The sequence below is a fragment of the Haliotis asinina genome, chromosome 16 (genome assembly GCF_037392515.1).
Source record: "Haliotis asinina isolate JCU_RB_2024 chromosome 16, JCU_Hal_asi_v2, whole genome shotgun sequence".
NCBI classification, from domain to species: domain Eukaryota; kingdom Metazoa; phylum Mollusca; class Gastropoda; order Lepetellida; family Haliotidae; genus Haliotis; species Haliotis asinina.
The window spans coordinates 48,350,041-48,374,929 of NC_090295.1; the positions used below are offsets into that span (position 1 = coordinate 48,350,041).

General features: G+C 40.4%; 3 protein-coding genes across 3 annotated transcripts; 2 read left to right on the top strand and 1 right to left on the bottom strand.

Moving 5' to 3' along the window:
• Window positions 1–1,536: 1,536 nt before the first annotated feature.
• On the top strand, window positions 1,537–4,103 carry LOC137268033 (uncharacterized). Its single transcript, XM_067802532.1, has 5 exons — window positions 1,537–1,852; window positions 2,204–2,267; window positions 2,711–2,819; window positions 3,242–3,415; window positions 4,002–4,103. Exons 1-5 carry the CDS (start codon window positions 1,537–1,539, stop codon window positions 4,101–4,103), a joined length of 765 nt encoding a protein of 254 aa, XP_067658633.1.
• Window positions 4,104–14,329: 10,226 nt separating this feature from the next.
• LOC137267843 (uncharacterized) lies at window positions 14,330–16,316 on the top strand. The gene is made up of 3 exons (XM_067802271.1): window positions 14,330–14,428; window positions 15,312–15,485; window positions 16,215–16,316. Exons 1-3 carry the CDS (start codon window positions 14,330–14,332, stop codon window positions 16,314–16,316), a joined length of 375 nt encoding a protein of 124 aa, XP_067658372.1.
• A 3,617-nt stretch (window positions 16,317–19,933) lies between these two features.
• On the bottom strand, window positions 19,934–24,884 carry LOC137267844 (ficolin-2-like). Its single transcript, XM_067802272.1, has 4 exons — window positions 24,843–24,884; window positions 21,997–22,093; window positions 20,869–21,033; window positions 19,934–20,172 (listed from the first exon to the last, which is right to left on the bottom strand). The coding sequence occupies exons 1-4, from the start codon at window positions 24,882–24,884 to the stop codon at window positions 19,934–19,936; spliced, it is 543 nt and encodes a 180-aa protein (XP_067658373.1).
• Window positions 24,885–24,889: the final 5 nt, after the last annotated feature.

Genomic DNA, 24,889 nt, shown 5'->3' on the forward strand with positions numbered 1-24,889 from the left:
CCCGTATATCACTCACTTGATATGAGAAAGAAAATACTGTATATCTCAAACAAATCCTCCACGCATACCTTCCCGGCAAACAGATCTACGCACCTGAGATGCGATAACATCCAGCAAGTCAGTTATCAAAGTCCACCTTTTCAGTTGATTTTTCACTTGTACAGTTGTGTAAATCATGTTACTTCGTCAACTTACTTCCATATTTTCATGATTGTTTGCACACAAGTGGTAATTCACAGATTTTTGTTGATAGTATATATGGTTACATGGAAACTTGATTTCTCCACCAACTTTGGGGAACCAATTTCAAACCTTATGCAGATGAATTGCACGAGGATCATGCATCAAATTGCTGAAAAGCACGTGCAGATATTGTGCATGATGAACAGCTGAATTTGTATAAATGTTTAATTTTTAACGAAATCACAATTTTTTACTGATTTGTATCATTTATTCAACTCATGACAGTAATCTTTTCAACGCTATGAATTTGTTTTACAATACATCCGTTCATGTGCAAGCAGTACATTTAAACAGCATGGAATATTTTGAAAAAATCGTTGCCTGAAGTCAGTGGTTATTATTACACTTGTGAGTCTAAACGTTTGAAAGGAAGTACATGTATACATACTCAACTATAACAATGTCTTGCTGCATTATAGCTTGGCTGTACCTGTACCTGATGTGTGATAGGGCCTAGAAAACATGGAAAGAGCATTGGCAATTTATGGAATGTCAATATAATTAATGTGTTTTATCTCTTGAGTGTAGCCAGATGTGTCCATATACTAGTATACTCATATTTGAAATGTCGTCAAATGATATTTGTGAGGCTTAGGCCCAGGCATGCCGTTACATTGATGAGATAGACACTTGTGATGCGAATGCACTCCGTTGACCGGTGTTGAACGATTTTGCCTTTGTTTTTATTCCATGTCCTGAAACATTTGTAAGCACAGCATGTGAGTTGAAGCAGCATGAAATGTATGCAAATATATTTCTGTAATGTCACGCGTACGAATAAACAAATCTAACCAGAGACTTTAGTGCGTTTTATCTTTTTCAAAACAATCACGAATTTACAGTCATGGAAAGGAAAGGCAAACGTTCGTGGACATGCAGCTAAAATTCTTATAGAAGTCTGGCTTAAAAGGTTTGCTTTTTACAGGAATACACATGTATTGACACATTATCAGAAGACCTTCCACCAGAACATTAAACAACTCAAGGGTCCCTGGTGGAACGGGCATTAAATACACTCATCAATAGACCGGACCGGGGAATTATTCGTCTAAATATGAAGGCAGTGAGGCAACAATTCATCCGACGCCATGAACACATGGACATGAATATTATAGCACTAGTGGAGCCTGGTGTTTTGTTCTGGGCTTAACACAGGATGGACACCCCCAGGAAAACTTACACATTGTCGTCATAGCTGTTGTGATTGCTCATTGGAGGTTGTTGAGAGCCTGATATTCCAACATCTCCCAAAACTCATATCACTTGCATTCATACTGAGCTGGTGTTTCTGTCATGGCATTACTTGAGCTCCTGCGCCGCGCCCAAATAGTCATGACATTAGTCAATGTCGTCGTAGCGTCTCTGTGTGAACCAACAGCACTGGTGTTTGCACCGTTGTCTGACTACGAAGATAAAAGGCCGACAAAAGGCATCAAAGTCCAGCCACAAGCGCCCAACCGTTTGATGTGTCTCTTCGCCTGTTTCGGGGTCAACTACACACGTTCTGTTTTCTACACCCAGTCCACAAGCACCTGCTACTGTTGTAACGAACCTCCATTGTCTCTGGATCTAGAAGATGGAACAGGAACTAAATGTCTGCAAAACGCCGGTGAGTGGACCACAGACGATCGTTTGCGTCAATTTCGTAGATGGATTTGTGTTATAACGAAAGCAATAGTGTTGACAATTACTGAAAAATATAAAAATATAAGGAATAAAACACAATCAAAACAACATTTAAAAAAAACAAAAGTGAAGACAGTTTTTATTCAGCTGAAACCCTTTTGCGGGAGTATTTCGTTGAATGCCACCTTTCAACGCAAAGAGGTGTCACATTCTTCATTCAATTGTTTCCCGAAACTGTTTCCTGATAAAATGAAAGAGGTTTTTAAGGTACGAGTACTAACTAAAATACCGTAAGATTCTACATCATTTAATGAAAGCAATCATTCATTTTCAGGTTATGTTGAAACCTGGATGACAACGGTGATTGGTGTGTCGTCACAATACCATGACACTGATCCGTATGTAAATATTTAATTGTTTTCGCTCCGAAATACCATGTGTATAACACTAAGGGACGCCTCTAAACAGAGGCCCGTGAACATCGGGGTTAGAATTTATCTATAGCAATCCATGCTTGTCGTTAAGCGACTAACAAAATCTGGTTGTCAGACTCTCTAAATTGGTTGACATGTCATCGTATCCCAATAACCAATAGATTGGCTGGTCCAGACTTATTCACAGACCGCCTCCGTAGAGCTGGAATATTGCTGAGTGCGGCGCCAACAACAACCAAATCCTGCTCAACAGCAACAGCGTAACGTTCAACATGAACTGTCCAGACTGACTGATTATTAAAAAAACAAACACTTAATCAGTGTTGATCAAATATGGAATACTTTTTCAAACATATCCAGGAGGTCCAAGACAAATCTTTATGACGTAAAGGACGTGGTCATTTCAGACGTTTCCTAGCAACACAGATGCTTGGGCCTTCTGATGTCTACCCAAATTATGGCGATATACAGGGGACATGGTGTGCCAATTTCATTGATGATAAACAGTGGATAGAGGTGAGAATTTGATTTTAGTTTTGATATACCCAGTGTTGTCTCAGTTACGCAATTTGAATAAACTTTCCCGCTCCGGACTACCGCATTACATTGACAACTTTCCTCTCTGTGGACTCTCGATTCCCGTATAACACTGACTAACTTTGCAGTTACTGGATTCCCTCAGAACACTGACCAACTTTATTCTCTGTGGATTCTTGTATAACATGGACCATCTTTGCCACTATCTGAATTCTCGGAACTAACTGTTGATCACTTTTGTCTAATCCATGTATGGCACCGACAATGAAATGATGACAGGTTGTTAAACAACTCAATTACATAATAAAACCTTCCTCATGTAGAATTGGTAAAGAATGCTTTTAAAAACGCATTGACCACCCCAACCGGTTCTTGAAATGACAGTATCCTATTCCGTTCAGGTGGGTATCTCGGAGCCAATGTTCGTAGATCAAGTGTACATTTACGAAACCTTCCATGCTGGCGGCCTTCAGAACATATCTGTGCGTGATACGTCCAACAACTGGCACCTGGTCTGGACAACACAACAAATTACGGACATCACACAGAGCAGGATCTTTGCACCAGAGTTCCAGGTAGAAGCTACTTATATGGCTTATAATGAAAGACGGATGTTCATAAAAACACCACTGCGATCTAACATTGAATGATTCCTAATTAGATTTGGCAATCAGCCGCCCATTGCTTGCCGTAACAGGCGACAGACGGGATCAGGTGCTTGGACTTGCTGACTGTGTTGGCACGTGTCATCGTATCCAGGTACTGTGTAGATCGATGTTCATGACGTTGATCACTAAATTGTCTGGTCCAGATTCTGGTCCACCGTCATGTAGCTTGAATATTGTTGATTGTGGTGATAAAACCAGCCAACCAACTAAGCAACCAAGAGACCAACAACCAACAAACAAACAGTATACAGTATTCATTCAGTATAGGTGAATGTAATCCTGTTATTATTCCGGATAGTCGAAAGAAGAGAGCACTGGAATTTTGACATAAAATCTTCGGGATTGAAGACCATGATGAGTAAACACCTCTTTAATGGTGATAATAACTTTATATTAGATTTGACAATATTCCCGATGTGTCAGAAGTGTATTCGTTTATTGATATTATAGTAATTTGAATGAAATGTTTTAAAAATATATTTGTACATTTCAGTCACCTATATTCAAAGTGACTGGGTTCCGTCTTCATGTTGACATGACTGTGGCCGGTGGCTGGGTGCAGCTGGACGCGATGCTTGCAGTGGGCCGGAAATAATGCACACTGAGAGACCCTAGCATCCCCAGAAGTGTGGAAACGACATTATATGTGTCAAACCACAATGACAAAATGCATCAGTAAATAACCGCTGAAGTGATAACCGACCGTGCAGGTTTTCAGTAATGAAGGCCACATAAATCACAATAGTGTTGTAATAGTGTTGTAATATCTGTCACAGTAGTGTTGTAACATTTTGTTAGTTTTGTAAAGAAGAAATCGTTATTTACATGTTTTGTAGCTTGTGTTAAAGGCCAACATATATTTGATAGAGTTGTACTTGAAACAAAACACTTTTAGAAGGTTGTCACCGTCCAAGTACAGCAATGAAACATTTCCCTCTAGGGGAAATTGAGAACTCAACAAGACACATCTTTAGTTAATCCACTGACGCTGAAGGTTATGTCAAATGATGCTACAATTGATATTGTAACAATGTGAATTTCTTTTTTGAACAATCTGAAGTACGTTACCAGACCTGTTTGTCTGTAGTAACCGTGCACATGTAACTGAAACTGCAGGCCTTCTTTAAAAATAAACGTTTTTAATTGAATAGCACGTTTATGTAATATGTAGATCTGAGAACAAGAACTGCAGCACCAATAGTTTCCAGTTGAACGAGTTGGTGAACAATGAAAGGTATTCTTTCCCATCTCTTGATGCTGCATAAATGAGTGAGTATGGACTCACTTCACGAAATACAAACTGGACTTCGCACATTGTATCCATGTGGGAAATGGAACCAAGATCTTCGAATTCAGGTGAGTGGTCTTTAACCACTCAGCTACCCCACCGCCAGACAAAACACGCGAACGCGCTGCACCTGTCTGTCATGAGACACCTGTCTGTAATGTATTTTGCTCTCGGAATCTGCCATACAGTCGCTTCGAAATCTGATACGCGTTTCTGAACACACCCCAGAACAAATTGGGTATAAACCGTTTTTTTATACTTTGCTTTAGTGAAAACGAGTAAAGTGTGCCTTTCATATTGAAGTAACGTGTTTAGGAACATGAACACCTAACATTATCTTTGTTGACATTTTTGCTTGCAAAGAAACATGTTCCCGTGTTCTGTTTACGCATAGCAATATCAGTCACCAAACAGAATGAAGAGAAAGTAGAATGCATGTTATGATGTACAAGTACGAGACATATGCCACGGTTAACAGGTGAACAGACAGATGAGGTCGACATACAATGCTATTGCCAACGTCCTCGGATGCCACCGTGTCACGATCATGAGACGTTTTCAGTGCTACAGAGAGACTTGGTTCACCGCAGAGAGACCACGAAGTGGACGTCCACACATCACAATGCAGCAGAAACTTTCATCCTCCCTTAAGTAGATTTCAAGATAGTCGAAGAAAGTCATTAAGGAAGGAGCGTAACGTTTCTTTTGACCTTTAGTATATATATATAATTCTGTTCACTCACCGCACATGCATGGACACAAGGACTGTACAGGTTAGTACCTAGTGACACGGCATTGGTTTTCAGTCACCTTTTCAGTCTGCTTGTACCCTGTGATAAACTAGTGTCCAAAGGAAACGATACCACTTGTTTGCAACAACACAAAATGAAAACAGAACAATAGACACGGTTAAGATTGGTGTTATTCTTTTGATAAATATCTGTACAAGAATTCATTTCAGTCACATTTGAACACTGTATAGGTCAAGACTTTAAAGATGGGTGGGGTCGAAAAATGAACCTTTCCTTAGAGCACTAATCAGAGAAACAATATAAAATGTCAACTGAAACGTCTCAAAGTCAAGTCTTTTCGGATATATAGACCGTCAGCCTCAACACACGCCAGAACACGCCTGCAGACTGATGACGTCAAACGTCTGATGACGTTGGGAGTGATGCGTCGCCATTCCTCGAGAAGATATCGTTCCAAGTCCTGAACGTTGACTGGAGGCACTGTGTCAATCTTGCTGTGAAGTGGCCTTGCATTGTCCTGTTGGAAAATGATTCCACGAGTTTGTTGCTGAAGATACGGCATCACAACAGGTCGTAAGATGTCATCACGATAACGTTGCGCATTCATATTTACACGAATTAGGACAAGCCTTGTCTTGACGTCACCACATATGCCACCCCAAAACCATTGATCCTCCACCTCCAAATGGCCGGACTTGATGAACACAGTTAGGCGCCAAACGTTCACCAACTCTTCGGTAAACAAGCTGCCGTCCATCGTTTCTGAAGATGAGGAATCTGCTTTCATCCGAGAACAGAACACGTGCCCAGTCACGACGTTGCCAGCGTCTGACTCGCCTGGCCCACATCAATCTGTCATGCCGATGTCGAGGCGTAAGGAGCGGTCCGCAGTAGGAGTGAAGGGGTCGGATACCATACTGCCGTAGACTCCTGTAGACAGTCTGTCGACTGATCCGGTGACCCAGTGCTGTAGCCACCGTGGACGTCGCCGTTGCGGTGCTGTTCCTCGGGTGAACTATCCGGATGTAACTATCTTCACCGACTGTGGTTACTCGTGGTCTTCCACTCTTGGGCCTGTCTGACGTGTGACCTGTCTGTCGTGGCCGCTGCATCAATCCGGTGATGGTGATGCGTGCGCAGCCCATCCTTCTGGCGACGTCGACGTGTGTCGCGCCTTTTTGGATCATTCCAACGGCTCTCTCTCTCTATGGTTGTCAAACGTGACATGTCTTGTGTTCTTTTTGTTGCTGTGACATCAACGGGTAGACCCACCCGTTTTATACAGTTGTTATGCACGTGCAGAACATGCTAGAGCGAGAAAAGTCACTTTCACGAAATTTACGTTTTCAGTGGTACGAAGTGGTAAAGTGTTCCTGGTATTTTCCATCAAATGCGCTTTGTTTGGGATATGCAATACGGATTGGCACGTTTTTGTACAAAGAAAATCACTTAGTAATAAACTAATTTGAAAAAAGTTGGTATCGTTTGTTTAGGACACTAGTTTATAACTGTGATTTAAATGTGAAATCATTGATACATGTAAAGAAGCTTCAAATAAAGGTGGAGACATGCATACATATGAAAGCTGTATGAAGAAGAAATCATTATTTACATGTTTTGTAGCATGTGTTGAAGGAGGCAGCTGGAGTTAAAGCGGGACATACATACAATTGATAGCCTGGCATAAAGGCGAACTCAGTGGATGCATGTAAGATAACTTGATTTAAAGGTATGTCTCTGTATTATGTTTGATGAAGTTTTTGGGCTGGGATAGAGGGGAAGTCAGGTATGGTAGGGTCAGACTAATGAAACGACAACCTAACTGATACTTCCTTGTTATATATGGTCCCTTTGATGACACGTCAATGGTCATATGTTTACTGCTTTGAAACAATAGCGAAGTATTGATCTAACGCTGAGACTCACCAACAACATGTTAGGCTATTCAGATTTTCAGCTTTAGAATTCAGTACACCCAGGACCCGAATGTACATCTGGGATCACTGAATATGGTATGCAATGTTTCCTGCTTTGGTGATTGAACTGAAAACAGTGGCCTATTTACGAGCGATACAAAGGTACTTGTTAATTATTCTCAAAACGTTTGTAGCTGTACGGACGTCTTACGCCCATTCTTTACACAATGGTTACGATCAAAGTTAAGAATTCTTGGGGCTACGAACGTTTCGAGAATAATGGCCCAGGTTGTTAATTCAATATTTAGAAGAACGCTGCTTGGACAGCATACGATCCATGCACGTAATATAATTATCATAGTGGCTGATAGTGTTTTTCATGGCTGTGTTTGTCTGTCTGGGTAGAACAGAGCGACATGCTACCTTCATGACAGCGGTCTGTAAATAAGCATGTCTGGATCGAACAATCCGGTGACTGACATTAGTTTCGATCTTCGCAAACGGGATTACAATAACAGGCACGGACCAAATCAGCGAACTCGACCACCTAGTCCATATTAGCCATACTACACCCATGGACTGCTGAAAAGCAAGTGTAACCCGGATGTTCGTGGGTTTGACGCATTAACAAGAATATTCAGTATATCGTGAGAGAGAAAAGATCCAGGTTGGAATTGATCTCCACCAACCCATGCTTGTTGTGAGAGGCGACTAACAGGTTTGGGTTAAAATATTTAAAATTGTTCAAACATATATTTGTAAATCAAAAAGATTTTCCTAATTATTGTAACTGTTCCATTCTTGCAACATATGTCATATTTGGGATTTCACTTTCTTAGTAAAGTACAAATTCTAGTACTTTTTTCGGTTGAGTCCCATCCGGAATTCGAACCCGCACCCATGCAACATATGTCATATTTGGGATTTCACTTTCTTAGTAAAGTTGTCCGACTTTCATTTTTGTGGAAGTCGCGGTGGCTGAGCGGGCTAGGCGGCTGACTTTGTGTGCTGGCGATTAGGTGCCTGACTCTGAGGGTGCGGGTTCGAATCCCGGATGGGACTCAACCGAAAAAAGTACTAGAATTTGTACTTTACTAAGAAAGTGAAATCCCAAATATGACATATGTTGCATTTGACCACTTTCTAAATGGCATCGTGTAATTATAGCTTTCGGCCGTGGGAGCCGTGCCAATTAACACTCATCAGAGGGGTACACAAAGTACGCAGTCTAGACTACCAGTTGTCCGACCTTCATTTTTGTGGAAGTCGCGGTGGCTGAGCGGGCTAGGCGGCTGACTTTGTGTGCTGGCGATTAGGTGCCTGACTCTGAGGGTGCGGGTTCGAATCCCGGATGGGACTCAACCGAAAAAAGTACTAGAATTTGTACTTTACTAAGAAAGTGAAATCCCAAATATGACATATGTTGCATTTGACCACTTTCTAAATGGCATCGTGTAATTATGTTCCATTCTTTCCCATCTTTCTGTTTTTGTCTGTCTATCTTGTATAATGAATGTAAATAATGTTCTGTAAATACTACGGAGAGGGTGTTCTAAGTTGTATAACTTGTACCCAATCCTTTTCTCATGAAAAACTATGTCACACTCGTTGACTTGGTTGACATATCATCGTATTCCAGTTGCGTAGGTCGATTCTCATGATGTTGGTGTCTGGATTGTCTGGTCCGGACTCGATCATTTACAGACATATAGCTTGAATTCTGTTCAGTAAGGCGTCAAACTACAAACAAACTAATCATTCATGATAAATGTATAAATCTGTGCGGAACATAATACGGTTTATAAGTGATTTCAAAATAGTGCAAAAATGAAAAATAGTATAAATAGCATAAAAATCCGCATCATTGTAGAAAATATAGTAGTATTCTAAAATATAATATCCAGCCATTGATGTGAACATCAAGTCACCTTTCTGATTGTAATGATTATTCTGCTCACGATAGCAGTCAACCGATGTCTTCTTGAAATTCAGTCTGCAGTTTAAAAACACATTTGAGTTTCTTGAGTATCGATTACCACATAATATAATTTACGCTGGTGCCATCGCGTTGCGGTCACGCTACGTCTGCAAACCTCGTTTTAGGCATTCAGACAGCAGCTGTAAAACTGACTGTTTTAACGTGATGACTTTAAAGCAACTGATGGCCGATCAAATTCCTATTAGTAAACTGACTAATGTATTTCAACCAATCAACGTTGTAGTTAAATGAATATTGTATTTCTTAGCCAATCGGAGACTATCGGTATTCACCAGTTTCACTATACAAGGAGGTAGGAATATTTACTTCACCGCATATTGTACCTCCCTTAAATACTGAAACATCTGTCTGACAGGCTCGAGGCATCCTCCCTACACCTTTTAAGGTAAGCTCACTTGTACCAAATCTGAGAACTTTAGAATAGCTCTAGAAATATTGCAACAATTTTAGTCTTGACAACTTTTGAGGTACCATTGAGCCAAGAGTGAGAAGAGAGTCATCCTCTATTTACTGAAGTTATTCGATCATAAAATCGATTTGAACATGGGAACATCATGACACGGCTTAAACAAATGCACGTGATTCTGTCACGTGCGACCTTTTGAAACTACAAGCCAGATCGTCACTGAGTTCTAAAGGCATTCATCTGTCTATAATGATTTCCTCTTGTGATACATATGAAAAACTGTTCCTATAGTTTTACTTGAATTTTCATCGTGTTGAGTGAGTGAGTGAGTGAGTGAGTGAATTTACTTTTATGACGCTTATAGCTAAATTCCACCGATATCACGGCGGGAGACACCAGAAACCCATTTCTCCATACATTGTACCCATATGAGGAATGGAACCCGTGTTTTCTTCGTGAGCGAACGCTTTAACCACTATGCTACTTTGTACATCACTCATATGTTGAGAAGAAAAACAAGAAATGCTTTAATCAAAGGCAAATGTAATATATATGACTTATCTGTCCAACGACCTATGGTATGTACAAATGCATGAATGAGTTTAGTTTTATGTAGCAATCAGCAATATTCTTGCTATAAGGTGGCGGTCTGCAAATAATCGAGCATGGACCAGACAATCCAGTGATCAACAGCATGAGCATCGATCTACACAATTGGGTTACGATGCCACATGTCAGCCTTGTCGGCGAGCTTGACCACCCAAACCTGTTAGTCGCCTCATACGACCAGAGATCTGCAGGGACTGTGATTTAGCCTAGTGGTATAAGCGAGCGCCGAAGGCCCGGATTCGATTCCCATGGATGCAATTGCAAAGTGTTAAGTCCATTTTTACTAAAAGCGGCGTAAACCTAATCCCACCTACTCGTGTAGATGTGTGCAATGTCAATCACCTCATTGTCTGGTCACAAAGCTGCAGTCCTAAACAACAAACAAATAAATGCACATCTTGTACACATGAGTACATTGTGTGAAGCCTATATACCCCGTCCCCGTCACACCCACTCAATAAGGCGATATTGATTGAATATTGCTAAAAGCGCCGGAAAACCCAACTCACTCACCAGTGTATATGCGCACTTTCAGACACAGTGAACCAGCTAGTGCTCAGATGAAGACTGCTGTCAGTATTCGTGGCTGTATCTGGAGTTTGATGTACCTGTGGATGTATCCGGGTGTGATGTATCTTAGTCTGTATCCGGGTATATGGTGCCCGAGTACAGTCACGGGTTCCACCGCCTGTACCCTAAAAAACGTCTCTACTCCCACCGGGTACGATGGCATGATATCATTGTCCGGCATGGTAGCACGGATCAATGCCACGAATCGATTCCACTGTATTGTCATCTGTAACATCAAGAACAGGCCGAGCAACGTCTTCTACAACGACGAAACTAACGACTGCGTGTGCTCTCGATCCCATCCGCATGAAAGTCATCTGACGCCTGCAGCACAATACTCTTACTACAGGATTGATGGTAAACCGTTTTCCAGCCTGCAATATGATCCTGGTTTGGTTCTCATCAGAACCCGTAACTTGATAGTAATATGTCGTAGCTTGATACCGGTCTCATTTCTGACCACGACTTATACATAACAATATTTTGTTTTTGGTCACTTGCTTGGACGTTTAACACAATTCTGGTGTTCCATTCCTACGACTTGTAAATTGTTATTTATTCGTCAGAACGTAGACTTTGAATACTGGTTTCGCGTTTGTCAGAGCCTACAGTGATCTTGATACTTGGATTATTAAGTTGATACTTGTTGATGACGACATGAAATTGCACGACATGACCTAAAACGTGCTAGTGGGAGTTCCTCAGATTCTTGACTCCTTCCACAGTTTCTGATCATGAGCTTTGATTATAAACTCTATTGTGACCCTCAAATATATCATCTTGTCACAAATGGATGAAGTTATGTCCACACAAAGCCGGTGTGTGGTGGAAGTAAACCATGCATTCCTTGACAAGACAAGGTTACCTGTGCTTGCTATATCATTATCATAAATATTGACAATTATATGGAAAACAACTTCTGTTATTTCTGAGGCGCAATGTGTCGATGCAGCGGAACAGAAATATGCATTTCAAACAGCTAACCACATGTGAACAATCGGGAAAACCTATTTTTGACTCAAAGAGGCCCAATTTTCATTCTGATTTTGATAATTTTCAGATCTCCTGGAACTCTGGATGGCAGAGGCTTTAGGAGTATCATCAGAATATGAGTGAGTCTGCCTATTACTGGGAAGATAACTGTTATTAAAGCTTTGGTCGTATCTCCTTTACTACACATTTTTGCAACGCTTCCTAATCCTCCCCAAAGTTTTATGGAAGACATTGAGAAAATGTTTCCTCACTTTTATCTGGAGTGGTAAAATCTGACAAGATCAAGAAGGTGCATATGGAAACTGATTACGTGGAAGGAGGAAATGGGATGGTTGATATACAATCCTTTATTACTGCATTGAAAATAACCACTATTAAGAAGTATTTTAACAAGGACCTCAAAAACCTAGGGGATGTTCCTATTCCTTTGCTTGTGCAAACTGGTTCAAACATTGTTCAGTTTTGCACTGTGGAAAACTCATATTGGAAAGATGTTCCTCTATCATGGAAGAGACACAGAAGCGTAACAATATTGATAACTGATCAAAATTATCTGTCTAAAATACTCACCGAGCCCCTCTGGTATAATCATCAGTTTGCTGATTCATCTTTGTCTTCTGAAAGGTTGGTTTGAGTATGGAATCAATGCAGTTAAGGACCTTTGTAACTTTGCCGGTCTACATTCATTTAATGAATTCAAGAACAGACACTCAGTGGCAAGAACGTTTCAAGATTACAATAAATGCTTGAAAAGTATCCCTGCTTCGTGGAGACAGTTAACGATTCTATTAATGAGATTCAGAATCTGGGTATTAACTATGCTGTATGACGTCATTATGCCTTGATAAGTGGGAAACTATGACGTAGATTACATTTCCAAGGTGTTCTGTATTCTCAATCTACAGAAACTGTATTCAGTATGTTAAGTTGTTTGATTTCCATTGTACTCTAAAATGGAATTGTTGAAAATGACATTGGTTGACAAAAATATTTGTACATTTTGTAAATCATAACCAGATGGTATTCTCCATATTTGTTACCGGTGTATAGTCAGTAATCCCAAGAATTCGTCACCGAATCGTGTACTCCTTGAAATTGGTATCTATGCTCTCATACTTTGAAAATATGTGTCTCGTTTCCATAGTTTTAACCAGCACCTGTGGAGTTTGCCACTGACGTCATGCACTCCCCTTTTATATATACCTATATTACTCCACTATATAATTATCAACGTTTTGTTACCATGGTATTATCAGCTTGAACGTTGTGCACAGCTTTATCCTCACTTAGTTTGCTACTAATGTTGTGCACGTTATGGAATATCCTTGCCCTACTGTTGTCAATGTAACTTCTGCTCATGGAAATGTGCACTACCCATTGTTACGAGTGTGTATTTTCTGCATATTTTGTTATTAATTCAGTAATAATTATTATTGGGTCACAATGTTTAGTGTTTTGAATAATAATTATGATGGTCACATTTCGTTTTAATAGATGGTCAACACTTTTAGGATTCTTGTTTTCCGGAATTTATCTGCTCCTAGTTTTCTATGTGTTTACTTCCGGGAGACTTATTCGAGGGCATTCTACAGTGTTGACGATGTGCATAAGTGTCTGAGCTTTCGGGAAATGACTGTATATATAAAAAGGCTGGTTGCTGTGTTGAGGGGGACACTCATTCATAATTAACTGGAGGACATACTACTGCCAGCGTTTGATGATCAAAACCCGTTAATGAATGACCTACATTATCTCCGGTTACACCGATCGCTGTGTTTACATTCTGCATAGCTGTTCTTTCTCACACCAAGACTTTGGTGAGTTTGCTACTATATATATCTTGTGACCCATTGACTTAGATTCTGTCTCTCTTGAATTATACTTGAAATCAGTATGGTGAAATTGACTTATGACTTTGTATACCTTGCCCTCGTTGCATACTAATACATAATTTGAACGTTTATGACTTGTCTTTGTTCTGTTTTTGCTGGTTCTCAAGGGGATTTCCTACGTAGCTTGTCACGGTAAATCCTTAACCGTAACACTACCACTGTATCACTGCCTTTTGTATGTATACTGGGATGCAGTGACGTGAAAAATTAATCGACCTGGTGGTTAAAGCGTTCGATCACAAACAGCTTGGTTCGATTCCCCACATGGGTTCAATCTGTGAATCCCGTTTCTGTTGTCACCTGGCACAATGTATTGACCCCCAACGGTATTGCTGGAATATTGCTAGAGGCGGCGTAAAACCATACACACTCACTCATTTCAGCGGCCGGTACACAATGACAACGGTTCTGAACGAGAGCGACGTCTACCCGCGTTATGGCGGCTTTGGGAACACTTGGTGTCAAACACCCTCAGATTATGACCCATGGATTGAGGTATGTCCACGATAAATACTGATAGGCGGCCACGATATTTCCACGGTAATTTTGTGCGATCGAAACAACAAGACGTCATGCATTTTGAAGAATACGGAGTACGGAATGATATACCTTCCAGATTAGGTAAAGTGAAACAAATAAATAGATGATTATATCTTAAAAACTTCGGAACTTTCATTAAGAAAATACCTCCACTGGTGGTACAATGTACTGTATAATATACTCTGATATTGAGAACAATATGGCTATTATTTCGTAAATGTATAGGTTGAGTCCCATCCGGAAAATTTTTATGGAAGCCCCGGTGGCTGGGTGGGTTAAATAGTGATCTAGCCGTTAGTCGTCTCGTTTTGGCTACTGATGATGCTTGAACTGTGTATAAAATCAAAGCACGATTAGCTAGTCGCCTTGTCTCCAATACCTGGTCACTTTAATATCGATTCATCAACACATATTGATATCGATAGAATTGTGCAATTTGATTTCACAAGTCTCAAATTTCTCATGAACATGAACACTGTATCGATGTGACGATGTTATGAAACGGCAGGCGTGATCTGTACGTCTTAATGTACACGTTTCTTGTAGTACTGTATAACGGATTTAGTTTACCAAAAAATATTCTTTGAATTTCAAATAACAATGACATAGTTATATGTGAAACAAACACACATCTCATATGCAACATATAAAAGGAAATAACTCCTCCATATTGAAACGCTGTGCACTAAACTGAAAGTCAGGGTATGTTACAGATCGCAAAATAACACGTTCGTCATGTAAACCAACTTTGATATACATTTTCACTGGCATCTGAATGAGTCTATGCAACAACCATGATTTATATCTTTCAAATTCGAGTCGACCTTTTCTTTTTCAGCTTGGCTTCGGACGTTTGATTTACGTTGTGGAGATCCGTATCTTTGAGACACATAATGCTGGCCACGCTAAGAACATTTCGCTACGGAATTCGAGAGGTGAATGGGAAATCGTGTGGAGAAGAGATGCTCCCACACCCATCCAGGCTGCCACGGTCTTCGTCCCCGACTTCCAGGTAGGGAAGCTTCTTGTTCTAGCTTCAGTTAAGAACCGCTGAAGGGCTTGTCCTAAGATGAGTGAGTTTATTTTCATGCTGCATTTAGCAATCTTCCGGCAACACTACGGCAGGGGACACAGAAATGGGGTTCACACACTGCGCGCACGTGGAGAATAGAACCTGGGTCTTCGGCGTGACGAGTGAACGCCTCTACCTTTAGGCTGCCCCTCCACCAGTGGTGCTCTATTTGCCTGACATGCTTCGTTCATGATCTTGGTATGGCTTGATGTGATTTGGTGATTACATATAGCTGGAATACTGCTCAAAGAATAAACTTTGGTAGAGCGTTGGAGAGGGGTTGGTTTCATATTACTTATAGCTGGAATATTGCATAAAGGACAAACCTTATTAAGCGTTGGATAAGTGTAGGTCTAATATCGCATGTAGCCGGAATATTGCCATTCAGTTGTTGCAATGTAGTAATTTACCGTCAAGAGTTGTCTCACAGCCAGATTTTCAAACGAAAGATGTACCTCTTAACTTTTATGGTTGCTTTCCTTGAGTAGTATTAATATGGAAAGCCGTGGGGCACATAGAAGGGGGAACCGCATAGCTTCACATTCCTAATAACCTAATGGGACACCATGTTAATATTCTAAACAATATTGTTTTCTATATGTAAATGTTGAAACATTGTTTTCTATCTCCTTCCCAAGTCTCCATACGAGCATGTCCGTTGCCTTGCAGCCTCTCGCTGAACAGTCTGACGCTATCCACTTGGCGGTGTTCAAAGACGCCCACAACAAGTACATACAGATAGACGCCATCAAGGTACTTGGTCATGACTGATTGTTGTCAAGCTTATCAAACTGCCGTGGAATATTGGCAAAGAGATAAATAACGAGTATTTCAATCACTGACATTCATGGTGATTATTTTGATGCTGGTTGTGTTTCTACATGTTATCAACAGAATGGATAATCAATGCCCCACACATAGACTTCATTGTCTGGCATAGCTCGCCTCCATGGAAAAAAGTATTCCTGATCAAATAACTAGTAGTTGTAATTTGACTGGACGAAGTGACATGATGGTCATCAAACTGCAGCATATGTTACCGTTGTTATACTTGAGACTGCACTTTCTTTGACATTCACCACACTACTACGTGTGACAAACAACAATGAGACTGACCAGTTGCTTGTCACTGAATTATCAAGGATATGAAATACCGTTCTATCTTGAAAATAACCATTTATGGTCACTCGTCACCCTATAGTGGCAGTGGGGAGGCCTAGTTGTTAAAGCGTTACGCTAAAGAATCGCATATAAAACTCATTGCTGGTGTCTCCCGTCGTGATATTGCTGGAATATTGCTAATATTGCCCATCTTCCAAATTAACATACAATTAAAGTATAACGATTTCCCTGAATTCAACTGTTGTGGGAGCTAATGAATAACAATGAAACGACACTGTCAGCTATTCCAACCATTATCTCCAGGGTATGCTGGTGTTCATCCACAATACACTAAGACTTACAAAGAGGGCGAGTGCTCACGTATCTTAAAGGTACACCTCGTTCGAAATAATTTCGAACGTCCTGGCCTATATTTATAACAACTATGAACTGTGTCTTCGGCTTGACGGTTTAACCACTAGATTACTGTCATCATGTGCAGAGTAGAAATGAAATGTAAGAACAGGACACATGTTATGGCTTTATACAACACAGTGACTCAGTCTGGCATGACTTGGAGTCACCAATCCAGTGCCGCAGAAAGCGATATCTTGATGACGTCAACACTGTCTTTAATCTACATTACCTTTGATGAGCACACGCTTGGGTGAGCAGACTCGTATCTACACATAATGACAAAATACCCTAAGTATTTCACTGGGTATTATATCAGTGTTGTTTGGAGTCGCGATGTAATTTGTTATTCTTTCTCTTAAGAGAGGTTAAACGTTAATAATTCACATCACGATGGCAAGCCTTAGACATGCATTGTAAGGTGAAGGTAGTTAAGGTAAATTTCATATGCAACATAAATATCTTTTATGCGAGAAACTCCAACGCTCGTGTTATGTGATTGGTTGTATGTGTACTAGACAATTCCATATACAGTAAACAGCTTCCATAACTATTGGATACATGGGATATATCGTACCGAGACCTTGATCTGAACTGAACGCGTTTAACGAGCAACAGTTGTACCAAACTTTGTGGCCTCTTTGAAATCATCATAACAGCAGAATACTCTGTAATATATTTTTCAGACATACAGTCATATTTTGTTTGCTTTCGGGAAAACACACACTCGCTCGCACGCACGCACTTGCTCATCATCCATGTTTTAGTGTCTTTCTGTGAATTATACATAAAGGATGTTTACATCATAAAGGATGTTTACAGTAGATTCTCAACATCTTAGCAACCCTAATCCCGGATGGTGTTTTTTCATCATGTAATAGAGGTGAAATCTCCAGCTACTTCATCATGCCCCATGCTAGGAACACACTCACTCTCTGTTTTAATTAGTTTTATGTATAAAGGAAGAGAGAATACTTTCAACATGTCTGAAGAACATACCTTGTGTAGATTGATTTGGTTTTAGATGTGCGTTGCACCATTAAAGTATCGGGGATATTCCACTCCGTGGACGCATCATTAGCCAATTGCAATGCATATGAGAAAAACAGATGAAACATTTCCAGTGGAATAAATTGTCAAGTTTTCCTTAATTTCTGTTTGTCATCTGTTTCCTCCTTGGCTTCATCTGTCAATCTTGTCAATCCAACATCCCCTACTTTTAATGGCATAATGTGTGATAATGTGTGATAATGCAATCTTCATATACGCCGTCATTTTGGTATACGTATAGATCACATTTTTTGTTTTATTTTAATGTTTCTGTGTACATAGATAAATCTCCTCTCCATCAGTTTGTTCAGTGAGGAACACTTATCCTTTTGTCTTGAGTAAAGTTAACATGTCATCTGATCTTCAGGCACAACATCAGTATATTCTGTGTAAATTGCAACCCTGTATATTTTTTAAATGTCAGTGTAACATAATATTTATATGGCGCTTCTCTCATCTCACAATGGGAATAAAACAGGCTTCAAAAAATTATATGTGTGAGATTTATAACATGTACACAGGAAAATACCTGAATATCTAACCTATGTGGTTCTAACCAATGCATGTACCTGACGGTGAGAATCACTGGATTGTCTGGTCCAGACTCCAGATGTTTACAAACAACATCATACAGCTGTCATATTGCTGAAACAAATATTGACTCATGATATTGTCATAATTGTACAATGGACGCTGCTATTCGGTGTTGTTTCAACTTCAGATTGTAACACCCTGCAGTAGTTAGTGGACAGCATCCACCCCAGTGTGCTCAGTGTGCTATATCAATGTGTTAGTTCCTCAGCAGTGTCTTTGATGTCAGTACTGTAGTTGGATGGTAAATAAACTGTGCCACACAGAATGAACATGAGAGTAACTGAATTCATACATCATTATTTTGTATTTCAGAAAAAGGCATCACTAGCCTCAAGATATAGAACAAGCATTAAAATAAAAGCATTTAAAGGCATTAAAATGTCAATTTACATCTTAACTTTGAAGCTTACTTTTAAAACGTGATATATATGGCGTGCTTTGTACTTGCGGTTGCTCAGAATGTATTTGGATTCTGTTTTGGAAAATATGTATTTTTGGACTACCAAGGAAGGTTGCTAATCATCATCACAACATTTTCTTGTGCATGATATCAATCACCAGTTTGCCTTGTAATGACACTGATTGAACGAAACGTGGCTTACAATAACGCTTCCTCATATACTGAAAACTTTTCCATCAGTTAAAAGTTTTGTGTCAGCGTTTCAAAATTGTTCAGGTAACAACGGGGATATTCATTTGACACGAGCTTCAAGAGAGTCGAAGAGCTCCTCCTTAGAGCTGATAATTTTCCAGCGTTCAAGACCTTTGAAGAAAAACTCGTTACATAAGGTGTTCCTGAATAGCACATTCAAGTTCAACGAGACAATATATTTCAGGTTATATTATCTGTGTTGCTCTGTGGCGTAAAACGTGAACTAACCAGTCCCCCGCAGGATGATTAACATCGATATTAGCTCCTTCTAGAACAAGCAACATACTGGCCTACCTGAACCACGGATCATATAGCATTTGTACCAAATCAGCACCTGCCGTAGTACTACATCCGCCCTTGTTATGTCAAATTGATCAGAATTCAACGCATCTATTTTTGGGATTACACTTTCTGGGAAAAGTACACATTCTAGAACGTTGTTGGGTATATTCTAATAAACGCTCTCTGAGTTGGGCACTAATTCGCCTAAAGCCAGCCATTTAACCCACTCAGCCACAAAAATATCCGCCTGATAACCATGAGTCAAGTGGGTTCATGAGGATTATCCGTCAAGGGTTTACACAGGTTGAATCTTCATTTCGGAGAATCTGAGCGAGTAATGATATCCCTTCCACCTGGACCAACACACTCCAGAAGCGTAGTTCGTGTTATTATATTGACCGTTGAGCTGAGATGAGTGACATGATCCGAACCACCACCCGCTGGGATAGATGGCGCCACAGTTTGACGCGTGGGCGTCGTTGTGTCGGTCGAGGGTTGTGAAGTTGCGACTGTTGCCGTAAGTGAAGCTGTCTTCTGTCAACAAGGAAGTTTGTTTTAGCTCACTGCATTGCAAAGTCACACGTGGGTAAATTGAAATGCTTTCTTAGAAAGTAGTTACTTTGCTGACTGTTTGGAAAATGCCTTGTTACATTTTGTACCGATCAACTATTATGCTCCATGTTCTTTTATTTTGTCATGTGCTGCATGACTGTCATGTCATGTCATGCATAAGTATAGAACGTCGACATCACCTGGTTACAAAAGGAATCAAACAGTCGCAAGATCAGTGACGTGATGCCTGTGTCGATGCATTCAAATTAATCTCAAAGCAGCGACGACATATGATTGATTGATTCAACAAATACTGACTGCTATTCCCAGAAACTTCTGCAGCAGGTACTTTCCAGAGGGACCCGTGAAGATCTGGATTAGAATTGATCTTCAGTAACCGCTGCGTGTCGTAAGAGGGGGTCGGGTGGTCGGGTTTTCGGTTCACACGTGTCAGTGTATCACAGTTGCGTAGACTGTTGCTCATGTTGTTGATCACTGGATTGTCTGGTCCACGCTCGATTATTTACGGACCTCCGCCATAGAATTGAAATATTGCTGAATGCGGTGTAAAAGGTAAACTCACTCACTTTCCAGAGAATGTCCCATGAACAGGTCTCTCTGACACAAACAGGTAATACATCTGACACGAAGAGGTAAAAACCAACAGGAAATACTCACGACACTCTTCCGAGTAGCCACCTGTGGACAGCATGTAAAAGCTATCCTCGTCGGCGAGGGCGAATTGCTGATAGGTAGACACACATGTGTTGTCTTCAAAGTCTGCGAGGTCGATACGAAGCTTGTAGGCTTTCCGTGTCGTTAGCCAATGGATATTGTCATTGCCTTGAACATACAACTTATGGTAAGGGGAATGAAGACAGGATATGAAGATATGATGTTGATCTGCCAATGTCTTTCTATCATCAGGTGCTCAAACATGATCCTGATCAAAGTATTTGACAGTATGCTCAGGTGATGAGTGAGTGATGTTAGCTTCACACCTCTTTTTGCAATATTACAGTAATATTAATGCGGAGGACAGCAGAATTGGGCTTAACTCACCGCACCCATATGAGGAATTGAACTCAGGTCTTTGGCATAACGAACAAACGCTTTAACCACAAGACTACCCTACCGCATTCTCCGAGTGGTGAGTCACGTCAAGTAGGGTGCATCGTTTCAATATTGTTTCAAGTACACCACCTTGCGTCAAGAAAGTCCGATGTTTTGCAAAGATGCGAGTCTCAGATGTTTACCAATTTAGTGAGACTGATCATCATATGGGTGTGGTGCCAGCAGACCTAAAAGCACAATAGGGACGAAATAGGATTCGAACCCATAGTGGACAAAGTGACCGCGTAGGAAAGTACGGCGTCTCTCATCACTAAACCATACGTTGATAATGTGATCAGTAGGTCTGGAAACATGATCTGGATCTAACTATGTAGGGTCATTTTATCTCAATATGTTGATGAACGGGGATATATTGAACATTATCATCAGGTGAAGTTGACAAGTTGACTCTGTTTAAGTTCATTGACCCATGGCCACAATGGTTTACTTAAAGACTTCATTAAAATACCTTTCCCCAAGAAAGGTATCAGATTTCTTAAAAAAAACCCACTTTACCTGACTCTCATTTTGAGGTCGAGTGTTTTGATTTGTCCAAAATCTTGCACTCTCATTTTGAGGTCGAGTGTTTTGATTTATCAAAGGCGAGAAAAAGAGAATGGTATTAGGGTCAGATGCAATAATTACTAGAGAGGATTTGCTCATGTATAATGCATTATTCAGCCCTGTCTTTACCTAGCCAAAATTGAGTCCCCAAGTATCCGAATGCTTTTTTGTACTCGTCCCACGTTCTGCTAAAATCTACAGACCCATCCATCCGCCTTTGGAATACCTGCAGAGAAGATGTGTTAGCATGAAACCTCCTGATAATACAAACATATGAGTAAACGACTTGTGTGAGCAGATGATGAGCTTACCTCTGGTCCACCAGGTGTGATGCAGCTACTGGCAGCTTCACACGAACCCATTCCAGGACACGAGGTGGTGACAAGGACTCATTGGACAGCATGTACTGTAACAACTAGCTACACAGATATACCATGGAGAGCACATAGCTTCGCGTGGAATCAACAAGGACCCATAACGGAGGATGTGCAGCAAGCTGCTGTCACACACCCTATACCCGGGAAGGTCCAGGTTAGAACTGGATCACTGGACCGTCTGGTCTAGACACGATTATTACCGACCGCCTCCGTAGAGCTGGAATATTGCTGAGTGCGGCGCCAACAACAACCAACGCTGCTAAACAGCAACAACGTAACGTTCAACATGAACTGTCCAGACTGACTGATTATTAAAAAAACAAACACTTAACCAGTGTTGATCAAATATGGAATACTTTTCCAAACATATCCAGAAAGTCCAAGACAAATCTTTGTGATGTAAAGGACGCGGTCATTTCAGACGTTTCCTAGCAACACAGATGCTTGGGCCTTCTGATGTCTACCCAAATTATGGCGATATACAGGGGACACGGTGTGCCAGTTTCATTGATGATAAACAGTGGATAGAGGTGAGAAACTGATTCATTTTTTTCACAAGGATTTCGCAATTTCCTTCTGTGACGTAAAAACTAAACTCACTCATTTATGAAAGTATAGGTACACGTGATGTATTAATTCAATTTTCATCTGAAACTCAGCTACTCGTGATGTACTTAATTAATCTTCACCTGTCTCTGCATGTGTTGTTGATGGATCATCTAGTTACACGTGATACACACAAGTCACACGTGATATACACAAGTCACACGTGATATACACAAGTTACACGTGATATACACATTCACCCTTCACTGAACACTTACCTACAAATGACATACTGATAGACTCTAAAAGTTGGATTACTGCTCCCGAGAGAGGAATATCCCCGTTACTGTCTATATTGCTGTATTTACTGCCTTTATATTGCACTACCTCGGGGTCTGCACTGTCACAGGGATAACTGGGTAATAATTTGTGACTGTAGTTAATTTAAGAACGCAGTTGTTTGTTGCATCAGATTTCTTTGTTATTTGTTGTTCAAATGTGGTTCTTTTACTGACTGATTCCTGGTTGACTCTTTAGTTTCAACATGGCAGTCATCACGTGACTGTAGTCCCACGCTAGCTTTGAGAGGCCAACTTTTATAGAAAATTAAAGGACGTGTCACTGACTGATAATTCTCTTTCTTGGACAGAGACTTGAACATTCGATCACGTTGCACACCTGCAGGTGGCCCTCATGCTTTATACAATCTCACTGCACACATGACATGTCCTGCAGCTTCTACCGGACTACCGAGATGTTTTGGCATATATTGTGACAAGTAGGGCTACACATTTCCAGCAGAGGTCATTATAAAGTAGAAGTAGCCCCACATACATTACACCAGTTGATATTTCAAAAGTTACAATGTAAAATGTTGAAACTTTTCCCAAGAACCTGTTTTCCTTTAAAATCCAAAATGTTTTTCTTATCAAGGTATTCTTTTCAAAACAGTACCCTCATTGATGTTTTGAATGGTAGATGTTACAATTACATGAATTAAAGTACAAATAAAACCCTTTCGTACTCAACAAAGCAAGAATTCTTTCAACTTTTTTGAAAAATGTTATTTTTGTGGTATTTGTAGCACTTACAACATTTTTATATTCACGTCATGGCTTGCTATCAATATCAGTTGCAACATATGTCATACTTGAGGTTTCACCTTCTCAGTAAAATACAAATTCTAGTGCTTTTTTGGTACGGGATTCGAACCCGCACCCTCAGAGTCAGGCACCTAATTGCCAGCACACAAAGTCAGCCTAGGCTGTTGCATTTGACCACTTTCTAAATGGCATCGTGTAATCAAATCAATATCAGTTGCTTATCATCTAAACGTTTGTGCCAATCCTGTCACGCTTCCCAGGGGAAACATTGTTATTCAGCCATAAGCTTCACGTGTGGAGTTGGTTAATTCGTGGTTTCTAGATACGACATAACCACTGCTGTATTTGTTAAAGTTCACCAGCTAATGAAAACTGTAACACGTGAGGAAATTCTATAAGGGGCGAAGCACTCATGTGCTCAGGCGAGGTAGTGTGTTCGGTTCAAACAGTACACATGCAACCGCTTGCTTCTTTGCACTGCATCAGTGTTTAAACTGATTTGAAGAGAAGCGACCAAAACTTTTCCATGTCCATAGGAAATCTCCTAAGAGTCGATTTATACTCTGTTATACATTTGTATCAGGAGTATTACACATGTATCATATTGTCTGGAAACAGATCGAGTCTGGAATAGACAGACAATCTAGTGATTGTCATTATGTGATAAGATGACAGAGCGTGTGTTTATGAATAACTATGGTCCATCCTTCATAAACATATGCTAGGTCTAGTGGGTTATTCACCCGAAGTAATTTAGGAATTTATGGTATAAATCAAAATAGACAAATGTGCATCAAGTTTGGAAAGTTTCTCCACGTCTACCATGAAACCTCTTAGTCCGTGGTTGGTTGATTGTTTAATGCCACACGCAGCTGTATACCAAAAATATGTCGCCGTCTCTAAATAAGTGTCTGCACCAGACAATCCAGTGATCAACACCAATGCCAACCTGATCAATTCTAACTTGGATCTTCACAGCTGTGAAGACCATGGGGG

Excerpts from the sequence above, each read along its gene's own strand:
- LOC137268033 (XM_067802532.1), top strand. The coding sequence starts at position 1,537 with ATGGCATTACTTGAGCTCCTGCGCCGCGCCCAAATAGTCATGACATTA. Across the intron at positions 2,268-2,710 it reads CAATACCATGACACTGATCC|ACGTTTCCTAGCAACACAGA; the intron begins GTATGTAAATAT and ends TGGTCATTTCAG. Across the intron at positions 2,820-3,241 it reads ATGATAAACAGTGGATAGAG|GTGGGTATCTCGGAGCCAAT; the intron begins GTGAGAATTTGA and ends TATTCCGTTCAG.
- LOC137267843 (XM_067802271.1), top strand. The coding sequence starts at position 14,330 with ATGACAACGGTTCTGAACGAGAGCGACGTCTACCCGCGTTATGGCGGC. Across the intron at positions 14,429-15,311 it reads ATTATGACCCATGGATTGAG|CTTGGCTTCGGACGTTTGAT; the intron begins GTATGTCCACGA and ends TTTCTTTTTCAG. Across the intron at positions 15,486-16,214 it reads TCTTCGTCCCCGACTTCCAG|CCTCTCGCTGAACAGTCTGA; the intron begins GTAGGGAAGCTT and ends GTTGCCTTGCAG.
- LOC137267844 (XM_067802272.1), bottom strand. The coding sequence starts at position 24,884 with ATGGTCTTCACAGCTGTGAAGATCCAAGTTAGAATTGATCAG. Across the intron at positions 22,094-24,842 it reads TCCAAGTTAGAATTGATCAG|GTATTCCAAAGGCGGATGGA; the intron begins GTTGGCATTGGT and ends TCTTCTCTGCAG. Across the intron at positions 21,034-21,996 it reads GGGGACTCAATTTTGGCTAG|GCAATGACAATATCCATTGG; the intron begins GTAAAGACAGGG and ends TGTATGTTCAAG.